Source organism: Perissodus microlepis, chromosome 10 (genome assembly GCF_051167445.1).
Source record: "Perissodus microlepis isolate ML-2025 ecotype Zambia chromosome 10, ASM5116744v1, whole genome shotgun sequence".
NCBI classification, from domain to species: Eukaryota; Metazoa; Chordata; class Actinopteri; order Cichliformes; family Cichlidae; genus Perissodus; species Perissodus microlepis.
In genome coordinates, this window is record NC_140470.1 from 31,420,563 (window position 1) to 31,433,061 (window position 12,499).

General features: G+C 41.7%; 1 protein-coding gene across 6 annotated transcripts in view; it reads right to left on the minus strand.

The window, feature by feature from the left end:
• The window catches only part of dbn1 (drebrin 1), a 118,631-nt gene that overhangs the window by 8,269 nt on the left and 97,863 nt on the right, over positions 1 to 12,499 (minus strand). For 5 of the 6 annotated variants that reach the window (XM_084940987.1, XM_084940986.1, XM_084940985.1 and 2 more), the window contains exons 3-10: positions 11,414 to 11,526; positions 7,931 to 8,005; positions 5,745 to 5,888; positions 5,572 to 5,649; positions 3,436 to 3,587; positions 3,227 to 3,284; positions 2,673 to 2,729; positions 2,458 to 2,572 (exon numbers count right to left, since the gene is read on the minus strand). In XM_084940987.1, the coding sequence (XP_084797113.1) occupies positions 2,458 to 2,572; positions 2,673 to 2,729; positions 3,227 to 3,284; positions 3,436 to 3,587; positions 5,572 to 5,649; positions 5,745 to 5,888; positions 7,931 to 8,005; positions 11,414 to 11,526 (792 nt within the window). The remainder of the gene's footprint in view (positions 1 to 2,457; positions 2,573 to 2,672; positions 2,730 to 3,226; positions 3,285 to 3,435; positions 3,588 to 5,571; positions 5,650 to 5,744; positions 5,889 to 7,930; positions 8,006 to 11,413; positions 11,527 to 12,499) is intronic. The other variant, XM_084940983.1, reaches the window with a different exon arrangement.

The window sequence follows — 12,499 nt, forward strand, 5'->3', positions numbered from 1 at the left end:
TCCAGTTTAACAGCTGTATGGACGACGCACAGCAGCAAACTGACAGTGAAGCGTCACTTACATGAAAACTGAGCTTCTTTTTCAAAGGTTCATTTCTATCATTTATCTGAATGAAAAGAAAACCTTTGGAAACTCTGAGAAAACAGCACAAACGGGAAAGCTGGAAAGCACATTTGTATATTTGGCAGGAAAAGCTGTGCTGATTTGAGGAGCTGACGTAATTATCTGGGGATGGAAAGATGAACTTACTACTATTGTTGCTGTAATTAAAATATGTTTATCTGCAACTACATATATAAACAAATGTTAAATATTACAATATTATTACAGCTTGAACTTTGTGGATCACTTTGAAGATTGTGTGGTTAATTTATATTTTGTTCATGTATCCACCTCTGCAAGCTCTACCGCTGTTGAGGAAGCAGCGCTGCAGAAAACGTCATTTTATAAAACATTCTAAATATAAATAAAGATTATAAATAAAACCAAATGATTGCTCCTGTAGAGGCTGTGAGGAGGCGTACCTCTGAAACATATATAACAGACATGCTGGGGCTCCACAGCTGGCCCAAGCCGGTTAACAGAAGTAATCCACCAATCAGAGAACGAGGTGAATCAAATCCACCAGTAAGAATGCTCCAACCCTTATGAGCTGATCTCACTGACATTAACAGCCCCTGTCACTACCCAATCCGTACCGGAAACCCGATCGGTACCCCGCATGCGCGAAAGGTGTCTACTTCCGGTTGAAGCGTTTTACGATAGTTACGGGTCAGAGTATCTGTTAAGATGTTTCCAATAATGAAACATTTCAATATAATGTAGACAAAAAAGATAGTTACGGATCAGGACTCCCCGATCCTTGCTGCGCATGTGCAAAGTCGGATCGTACAAATAGGGTCTGCCCGATCCGTACCGCGCATGTGCAGGGGTTTTCTTCTTCTTCTGTTCGTTTAATGGCAGTTTACTCCCCAGTGTACGAGGATACTGCCACCTGCTGACCGAGCGAATGTAAACCGAATTAGCGTCATTACAAACGTGTGTTAAATTTGATTTAGTGATAGTCGAGTGTGTTTATGCTTGTCTGTGTGGAGAGGATTGTTGGAATAGTGATGATGATGTCCGCTATCACTGTCAATTGTCAGTAAACACTTCATCTGGCTGATGAATCTCCACGTGACATATTACAAAGTCTGTATTATTAACTCTGTAATTAGGCGCCATTCTTCTTATTTTACGGCGCTGTTGTTCAATCGGGGAACGCTCTCTGTTGAGGAGTAAAGCATGAATTTGTTTGTATACGGAGGTATCCATTGTTCAAATGTCCCGGTGGTTGAAAAGGAGGCAGAGCTGTTGAGAAATGCTAGGAGCTAATTGGGCGCTAACACTGTCATTCAAATATATTGAATGTCGCAATGTTGGCAAAGAGAGGAAGTGACGTAAGATTTGCGCATGCGGGGTACCGATCGGGTTTCCGGTACGGATCGGGTAGCGACAGCCCACACCTGTTTCAGTGAAGCAGCACCTAACGTTGCCATGGTGATGGAATTCTGTAGCTAACTGTAACTGTGGCCGCTCTAAAATCCAGAGCCGTTGGATGGAAGAGTTGCGTCATCTCCATTCACTCTAATGGACCATCTTTGTACAGCAATGGTGGATCATGGAGCAGTAATATCGTAAGTTAGCAACATAGGCTAGCTGTGGCATAGAGGTATAGCAGCACGGAAGTTTGAGATTAATTTTTCAATGGTAAGAAGTTAAACACCAGTCTGTATGTTATCAGCACACAGTCCAACTGTCCACAGGAACTATTTGAAGACTGCACGACCCACATAACCACCCCGAATTCTGAACCCCTGCTGACAGGACTCACTTACTCAACAGCTCTGCTAAAATCGAGAGCATAGCTGCTATCAACACAGTTTATGGACCGCGGGCGTTCCAACAAGGTGCTCCACATATGAGTGTGTTTTTGTTTTTTTGCTTCTAAAAGTGACACTGTGACAGGGAAAACTAATAAAGTAAAAAATGTGCGTTCACCAGCAGCTTAAAGAGAAACATCTGTCTAGCTTCTCCCACTTTGTCAGTTCTGCAAACATCTGATCGATTTGAACAGGCTGCATCTGTGACAAATAATGCTACAGGCCAAACAAGGAAGAGTAATTATCCAGTAACAACATGTGGTGGGAGGCAGTTGCTGGGTGATGTAATCAACAGTTCCTTAACTGTCAGAGTCCACAGATCGAGGACGATGTTCTGAAAGACTGAAACTAGTGAAGCAAACCGTCCTTGATGGGAAACAGTCTCAGATGTTTTAAAGTCAAATAGTAAATAATTTTTTAAAATAAAAAACATTTGCCGTTTCAAAGATACTGTATCATATTTTCCACGAGTCTCTCGAGTGCTTCTCTAGCTCAGCACGAGAGCAAAGGTCAGGTGAAGTTTTGAAGTGTTTACCGCTCCGGTGGATGGAGACGGGCGAGGTGTCCACACTGATGGTCATGGCTCTCTCCTTCTGCTTGAAAAACTCTCGAGGGTTTCCTGACCGCTGAGCGATGATGGCCTTCGCCTCCTGGAAACACAAAATAAATACAGAGTGCTGATTTTTCTTCCTCTTAAATGTTCTGCGGCCGTTTCTGGAGACGCTCTCTTTCATCATTCTCCAAACTGACCTCTACCTCAGATTCCTTCTTGTCCAGGTTGAGGTCCTCCATGCTCGGCTCTGCTACCTGAGGAGAAGAATCCAGTGATTCATATGTAACACAAAGCAGAGAGAAACTCGTTCATCTGTGAATAAATCAGTCAGACGTCCTGAAACAGCAGACAAATGAGCTGCACGCTCCCATCAGCAGGGGGCGACACAGACTGTGTTTGTATCCACTGATACTTTCCACTATTTGCAATCTTACACTCAAAGAAAGGTGTTTAGATTTTACTGTGCCACACAGACTCGGATTAAGATGTTCGGAGGCCAGGAGCCATCAGGCAGCTGATTGGGAGATATTCTGAAAAGTAACACACGTCTAATCACTCGCTTCAAAAACTGTTACACGCTGTCACACAAATTAGCCTCATATCTGTGTGGCTGTGGACTCGGGCAGTGTGAGGCTCTGTTTGGAGGCAGAAATAATAACAGAAACCAACTGGAGATGTGTTTTTAATTAGAAAGTCCACCAAGAAGCAGAAGCTGGCTGGTGATTACTAGTTTCACTTAGCAAATACTTACTACGGGGGTCTGATTCCGCAACCTCTCTTTGGCCTCTTCCTCCTCCTGCATCTTCTTTCTGTTCACACACAAACACAGATTATAGATCACTGTGATCCTGGAAAACACGATGTAGCGTCATCCTGTCATTTGTGCACACGTGAACCTTTTGACCAAAAAATGATTGTGTTCATTGTTTGTTTGATGATTGTTGTGCCGTCGCTCCTCACCTGTGCTCCTCGATCTGCCGCTCCCTCTCGCGGTACCTCTTCTCTCGGTTCTCCTGCTCTTTCCTCTCCAGCTCCATTCGCTCCTCTTCGAAGCGCTGCCGCTCCTCTGCCAACTTCTTCTTCTCCTCCTCCTTCCTCATCTCCTCTTCACGCTGGAGACCGGACACACACAAATGACCTCTTTCAGAGTTGTAATAAATCTCTCGATCAGTTAATTAATAAAGCCAGGTCTGGTTCTGGGCGTTTATCTGAAACAGTGAAGGGCAAATCTGGCAAACATCCCGTGGCTCGGTGACGCTCGCTGTCATTTCGTGTTTAACTTGAATGAGACAATAGCGACACAGCCCGAGGATGCAGCGACATCTGACTTCGTTTCTCACGTCTACCCAAATATATCTGTGATTCACATTATACTAAATAACTGTCACATATAAGGACACAGTTTATTAAATACAGTGTGAGATAAAGTTTCGTTTTACAGGTATTCTCAGCACCTTTGAGAGTATTTCAGCAAAACATATATGCGCTTATCTTTTAGCTTAGTAGCCTGGCTTAGCTTGAATCAGCTTGCAAACTGACACCTTCGGTCTTGATTCACAACCAGGGGTAGAAAAACCCCAGAAGCTATGTGGAAAATAAGTACAACAATTACATTTAATTAAAGAACTAAACATGTTTGATCAGAAAAGTTGGCAAAAGTAATGAATACGTAAGAAAACTATTGAAATCGCTATATACTATATATAAGTGCTTATATACCTGCTAGCTTAGCAGGTTAGCTTAGCTTAAATCAGCTGGCAAGTAAAATAACCGTCAAGCAACAGAAAAAAATGGTTGAAACAAATATATAACTAAACAAATACAGTTGTTAGCTAAAAAAAAATCACCAAATGTAAATGTGATTCGCATTGTATTGACATTATGGTTGTTAAATGCTACATAAAATACCATGTCTGGATAATGAATATAAAGGCTAGCCTAGCAGGTTAGCTAACTCCCCACAGGGGTACAAGTAAATGGTAAATGGCCTGTATTTGTATAGCGCTTTACTAGTCCCTAAGGACCCCAAAGCGCTTTACACAACCAGTCATCCACCCATTCACACACTGGTGATGGCAGCTACATTGTAGCCACAGCCGCCCTGGGGCGCACTGACAGAGGCGAGGCTGCCGGACACTGGCGCCACCTGACCACCACCAGTAGGCAACGGGTGAAGTGTCTTGCCCACGGACACAACGACCGAGACTGTCGGAGCCGGGGCTCGAACCGGCAACCTTCCGATTACAAGGCGAACTCCCAACTCTTGAGCCACGACAGTAAGATTAGCACAAAAAATACAGTCAAATAACTGAACATGAAGGTAAAACCTGACTAAAGAAACAAGCTAAAACAAAAACAAACCGCTGAAATACAGTCGCTAGTTAGGACACATAAAATAAAGAGCTGTGAATTACTTTTCTTGATTTTGAATTATTCACTAACTCAATGAATTAGATATATGGAAAAACAAATACTGTGAGCCAGAAAGAATGACAAAATATTATAAATGCAGTAGCTAGCTAATATATGAGTGAAATGCTGTGAATTTTGCTGAAAGCATAGCTAACAGCTCAACTGCTAGCTAACAATATACTCGAGTTGAAAGAACGTGAAACTTTTTAAAGTCTTAGTCTTTCTGTTTGGGTTTGGGAACTGAAGAAGCATTTGTACATGGAAATAGCTAAGGTTATCCGACCTAATGCGGGATTGTTGTGAGCAATGTGCAAAAGTGCCGTGTGCAGATCTCTGAAATGCCACCAGCTTTGACTGCGTGGCAGCGCCCTGTAATGAGGACAGTCTGTTTGTGAAATCTGTCAATAAAACTTAGTCTAAGGCCATCAAAGACCTCAAATGGGATGCCAAAGGGTTCTTTACAGCGTCATCATTGCTATAAATCTGTAGCATCTCAGCACCAATTCAACGGACGCCTTTTGGCATCTATGAGCTGTCATCAGCTAAAAGAAAGCACAGCATCTGACCCCCTGGGCTGGAAGCTCTCATCTTATGAGTTGTAATAAATGAGCATTATATCTCCTTTTTTTTCCCCTTCCCGTCTTTGTTTTTTTCCACTCACTCCCCCCTCCTCTCCTTCTTTACCTTGGCTTGCTCCCAAAACTCCTGTCTATTGATTTTCTTCATCTCCACCTCTGCGTTGGTCTTCTCGTACACCGTGCCCTGCACCAGGACAGACAGAGGAACGGATCAAAGCTCTCGTCACGAGAGAAACGCTGTTTTTATAAGAGAGAAAGTGTGCAAGTCTCTCTTTGTACCACGTCTGCGTGCTCTTCATCTCGGGTCTTCAGACGGCTCAGGACCGGGCTCGCCACCGCTGCCGTCCCATTGGTCAGGCGCTGCCCGATGGCCATGGGGTCGATGTCCTCCAGACTGCTGGCATTGATGATGACCTCCACCCCCTGCAGAGAGACAGAAACACGATGATCAGTCAAGTTTTCATGGAAGCTCTGAGAGTTTGTGGAAACATTCATTACAATTCATTCATAGCAGTGAGGACGTTCTGGACTCGAGGAAATGAATCTAAATCAATTTAATGTCCTCTGAAGTGATGGAAACACAGCCGTGTGTGTGTGTGTGTGTGTGTGTGTGTGTGTGTGTGTGTGACTAAAAGGGTCATTTAAAGCCTGTCGGTGTGATGAAGTCGACGCTGTGTGGGAGAGAGAACCGCCACTTAGAATAATGACACTCCACACACACACACACGGAGAAATATATAAATAAAACATCACCTCCGCTTTAATCTCAATCTTTTTATCTACACTATAAATCCAAAAATACACACTGAGCCAGCTGTGAACACACTGCTGTGTGACACACACCTCGGCTCAGAGCTGGTGTTCGTCACACACACCTGTTCCTCCTCTGTGATCCTCCTACAGGTTTTAAGCGTCTTTCCCAACCGAGCGTTGGGAAAACATTTAAACGGTCCTTACGTGACACAATTTAAAAAACAAAACAAAACCTCAAAAACACTGAAGCAGGTTACGAAACGAACATGACATCACTTCACACACGACTGCCGTGATCGGGGTTTGAGATCATTTCCCTCTGAGTGGATGTCAGGCCTCTTAGACTGACGCTGTTGCATCCACAGAATCACACACAGTGGAATAACTGAGCTTTTAATAAACTCATCTGAGCAGAAATCGAACAGACTGAAAGTAAAAGATGGACCTACAGATGTGGCCAGACGTTTCCATACACATTGAGTTTATTTAGGATTCATTTAAATTGGTTGGTTTCCTGTTATTGACCTGGCTTTGAATATAGCCTACGAAGTTCCAACAGGGTTGAAGCTGTTGATTTGTGAAGCTCAATGTTGTCCTGCTTTATCCATTCCTGAACCAGCCACGATGGGATCATTGTCCTGCTGGAACATGTTTGGTCCAAGTATAAACCGTCTAGCTGCTGATGTAAGATGAAGTTGAAGAACTTGGTGCAATGTACCAATACTACTGGCACCAAAACAGCCCGACATCATGATGCTTCACAGTTGGGTAGGTTTGAAATTCTCACCCTTGTTCTTCCAAACTAGTTTTTGTCATTGCAGCCAAGCAGCTCGATCTTTGTCTCATTGGACCATAAACCTTTTCTTTAGAAGGTGTTCGGCTCGTCCATGTGGGCAGCTGCAAATTTCAGTCGAGTCTGAAGGTGTCGATTTTGAAGCAGTCAGCAACCTCTCGGTCCATGGTGATGTAAGACCCACTTCACTGTGGATGATGGTGTTCTACCAGTTTGCAGTTCATCGCCTTGGTGGTTTCTGGTTGTTCCTGAACATCCTAACACTTTACCTATTCTGAGGGTGATAGTTGGGGTCTTCTTCCAGACCTGAGTAATATTGTATAGTTTTATTAGTTTTTAATTATCTTGATATTCACAGTTGTGTAGATAACGCACTCAGCAACGCTCCCAACTCGTGCCTTGGACTTTCCCATTGTTTACACTAAGTGTTGGTCAATCCAATGAATCATTTTTATACTGCCAACAGAAACTAGCAGCTGTAGCCAATCAAGATTACTAACGAGACGTGAATAGTCCTTGGCCCTGTCAAGTTCAAAGCCATCGTAGAAGCTTCAGCAGCACTTATTGGAGATCTAAGTGCGTCTATATTTATCTTTGATCCTCTATGCATAGTTCTGACCCTGTTTGGATTACAGGAAATCTAGAAAATTTGCACCAATTCTTGTTTCTTAAGAAGAGTTCAAAGAAATCATTAAAAGCTCAAAATTATTACGACATTCATGCCCATGATGAAAACGACAGAGGAGCCGCCCCCTGGTGGACGTTGAAAAGAGTGCAGCTTAAAGGCACTTTTACACTGGTTTCCTATTTCAGATGTTCAACTTTTATAAAATACATGTCTTACACACAAGATGAATATGAACTGTTGTGTTTATGGTTTCTTTCTGGGACTATGTACGACTGCGGTGCTGGGTCTGACCTGGAAGAAGTCTGCGATGGTGGCGACATGGCTGGCACAGGCACACTTCCTGGCATCTGGCACATCATCTCCAACCTGAAAGAGAACGAGAGATGGTGTTAGATAACAAAAACGAGAGTAAAAAGGACGGCGTGAAGAAGAGTTGGATGAAGAAACTGGTAAAAAAAGAAGTAAAAGGATGCTAAATCAACCAATCAGGATACACATGCTAATTTCTTTTGTGCTTTTTGTTACATTTAGTCAAATATCCACTAATTATTTTGTCTTCCAAGTGACCAAACTGTGAAGGGCAGTTTCTCCCTCCCTTTGGTCTCATTAGGGCTTTTGTTTAGCCGTGGTCACGTTCGGTTATTGCAGCAGTTGTATTATAACAGGATGTGATTCAGTAATCACAGCTAATTCATTCCCACACAATACAAACGCAGTGCATAGCAATTACACAGGAAAACAGCCCCGTCTCAGCTGCATTCACAGCCATTCATCTCTTATCTGTCTGTGAGTGAGTGTCGGATGAAGAAAGAGAGAAGGAGCCGCTGCTTGGATGCTTTCGCAGCATTTTTGAAGAGGAGCATTTCGAAGACCTTTTATTCCCATTTTGGGACGTTTTTTGGCACCGTTGAGCCTGGTTTGGCCCGGTTAGCCACAGTCTGGTGCTCTTTTGGCTGCTAATGTTGCTCTGTTATATTGTGATGGACTCCAGTGGCTCCTCTCCCAGTCTCATTTAACCATTAAATACCTTTTTGTTTCTCTCTCAGTCTCGGTTTGCTGCATTAATGACCATATCTCTTATTTTCCTTCCATTTACCTCTGGAATTGTGTTATGGGGGGAAAAAGCAGCAATTATAGCTAATTTCTGGAGGACGGATTGTTTAAGTCTGCCTCTCGCTGCACTGTGTCATTAAGCTCCAGCTCAGGGCGCCCCTGCTGTTGTCAGGTTCAGAAAAGAAAGCATCCATCATGAGGCTCTCAGACGGATTCAGACTTTGTTTAAATGCTTTCAGCGCACGTCGCTGGAGACTCTCAGTGTGTATAACTAACCTTAACATCACAAATTATTCATCCCTTCCTGCTACACTTCCTTTTCATCATGAATTAAACGGTAACTGCTCCGTTAGCATGCCTGGTGCTACGACTCCATTTCCTTCCTCTCTGGTTTGGCCCGCACTTTAACTGGAGGTTTTCACTTATTACAGCGTGAGGCAGAAAAGTCCACATCCTGCTTTCCTATTAAAACCACAACATGAAGCGCTTTAAAGACAGTGTTTAAGATTTTCATCATCATTTTACCCGCAGGTCTGCTTTTTAGTTTAACAATAAAAACAGTCAATTTTTATAATTCCAAACATACATCTTGTTCCTATTCTTGCTGACTCTGAAATGCTAAATATGTGCTTAAAGTTAAAGCTTCTAGAATATGTTTAGCGCCACCTTGTGTCAGGACAGAATGTGATGTCACTGGGTCGGTTACTTGTAGAAGGTAACCAAAAAAAGAAAGTGACCCATGTCTAAGAAAAAAATATCTATAATATATAGGGCTGTGCGATATGACCAAAATCTCATATCCCGATATAAGACATCTATCGTCCGATAACGATATAAATCACAAAAATGTAACATTTTCTGTAAATTCTGTGAATCTCGGGCAGCTCGACTTGCGGGAAGTGTTTCCAGCTGCGCATCATGTAGTCGAGTGTTTTAACCGATGCATGAAACGATACATTTTTAGACATAAGTTGTAACAGCCGCCGTTTTCTTTGTGAGTATTTATTACACGGCGTGCTGCGGGGAAAAGCCTGTTCTAACGTTTGAGTCTAAGCTTTATTTTTTAGCACCTGGCGGCTCTTTTTTACTTCTCATCCGTAAATAATCTGCTCTTTCACGTGATTCAGTTTATTTTGAAAAGTCTCAACAGGATCTTGAGCTTTATTGTGAAAGGTTTATGTGGAACATAAACAAGCGGACACGCGATGGTTTTACCGTCGTTGTTGCTAACGACAACGCATAAAAACAGGCGCTTGTCCGTCTGTAGTGTGGTTATATTAAATATAAGAGAAAGAGAGAACTTTAAGAAATTAATATAGCCACTACAGTGACCATCGAAACAATGAAAAAAATATTGCCGTAAACAGTTTATTTTGTGACACCACGAAACAAACGATAGCGTAAAATGAAGCGATAGACGTTTTTATATCATCATCCGATATATATCGTTATATCGAACAGCCCTAATAATATAGCAAAATAAAGACCTTCTGATTCATGGATACACCTAAGTTTGTTTTAGGTTAAGTTTAGGTTTAGCTAATTTAGAAAGAATCAGCTTCACTGCTAATGAGAAAAATTGCTAGGTACGTAATTTAGCAACATGTTTAATAGCTAGCAGATAGCAGATAAAAGTTCACATAGCACAATGGATAACAACAGCTATTATGATATATCTCTTTTTAGAACATTACTTTTTCAGCTAAAATTAAGGAGTAACTAACAGCACATTCATGCTCATAGAGATGTTACAGCTAGCTGACCAATGTTAGCCAAAGTCCTAGCTTGTGACCTGGCCTAGCTTGTGTGCTTGCAAACTTCTTGCAGAGGCCAGTTTTTTGTCGTTACAGAATAAATAAAAACATATTAAGTAAGCTAACATTTACCCTGCAGAAAGATATTTTTATGTAAAGACCGTTTGCTTTGAAGAAATTAAAACAGTTAAGCTTAACATAACTTCTAATGTGACAATCTGCTAGCTATTTGACGTATCAAAGTTCTACCTAAAGTGCGTAACGTAAGCTAAATCTTCTAATTAGCATAATTATACTGTTTTATCATTTCTTCATATGATCTGTGTTTAAAACTATTAATTTAGTAACGAAAGCTCAGATTCAGATAAAGTAGAAGAAGTAGAGAGAGGCTTAAACATAAAAGACTAAAGTACATCTGACACAGAATATAAAAAGCACACTTTGTTTCATACACAGACTGATTATCTAAATCATGAATATAACATTTTCTGCCAAAGTAAGAGCATTTCTGGATATTTCATTAAGTGATTTTTGTAACTCTCTGTCTTTTACACATTTTAATGGACTAAGCTCAAATGGAAAAACATGATGCCTCAGTGAACTCCTGTCCAACCAGTGATTGATTCAGAATGTGAAGACAGTTGGTGGGCTGGTTGGCCACTGCTAAACAAATCTGGTACATTAATCGAGTTTCAGAACTCGGGTTGCTTCTCACACTTTCACTACAATCGCAGCATTTGGTGACATCAGCGTGTCTACGACCGCTGCCGATGCCACTCTTCTTCCAGCTGCTGAGGCTGCAGCGACGACGAGTTTTAGATCGCTCTCATCGGCGCGTCCTTGTCAAATAAACGACTAAATTGAAAATGTGCAGCGACCCTCGATGACTCTGATATTCTCATTTATAGCATTGAAGGACATTTCAGAGCGTGCCCCCTCCCGTTTCCCCCTCGTCCCAGCGACTCACCCAGTTGATGAGGATGTATCGTGGCAGAGCGGCGGTGGGCTCCTTCAGGCCGCAGAAGCCGTACATCACCCTGCCGCTGTCAAAGGTCAGCGTGATCTCTGCCAGGCCGCCTCCTGCAGCACAGAACAAGAGTTCATTATGACTGCAGCACAGTCGCAGCCATGCCTGCTTTTTCAGCTTCTGCTGACTCGCTCTCCATGGGACACCAGCGTCACCGCTCAGACACCTGAGAATAAAGCTTTTTAATCTACACTTCCAGTGCAAGTACAAGTTAGTCACAGATTATTAAGGTGATTACTCACATTAAGAATAATATTTTCTGTATTAAAAGTGTGCAGAAATGTTTAACTGTTAACTTTTTGATCTAAATGTGTTTATATTTGTTCTCTTTCCAGAAACAAATCCACAGATTATCCACTAATCTATGGATTCGTTTCTGAAATAATAACTTACAGATCATAAGAAACTGTCAACTTTCCAGCATAAAATGTCAGATAAGTCAGACTCTGAGAAAACCTCCCAGTATAAACTGGAAATACTGAACTAGAGATTTCTGTCACAGTAAACCAGAAAATTCACTTTTAAACAGCCTCAAAAGTTTCAAAAGGTTCTTATTGAGTAGAAAATAGTACTTAAGTAACATATCACCATAAAAAGCCATTAGACAGACAGCTACTTTTTGTATTGCAAATTTTGTTTAATTTGACCTTTAAATATGTAAATGAGATATCAGACGTGCAGTATTTGCATAAATATCCCACAGACAAAGTGCAGTGAAATAACAGCTAATTCTGACTTTTGGACCTTTTCTCTCGATTAAAAAAAAAACATGTTATGAAAGCAAAACAGATTAAATTCTCTAAAGTGACGAGTGCATAAAAAACTAGAGTCGTTCCTTAAAAATAAATCTGAAGTTTTCAGTGAAGTGAATCACTCTCTCTGTATTTCTAGATTAGCATAACAATGTGAATGTGATGAACACTCAGTGGAAATAAGCAGATCCTGTCTGGGAACATTCAGGCTTTGCACACAGAGATGAATAAGACTCATCATCACACAGGACCATTCAGATTATTGTCAACTTCA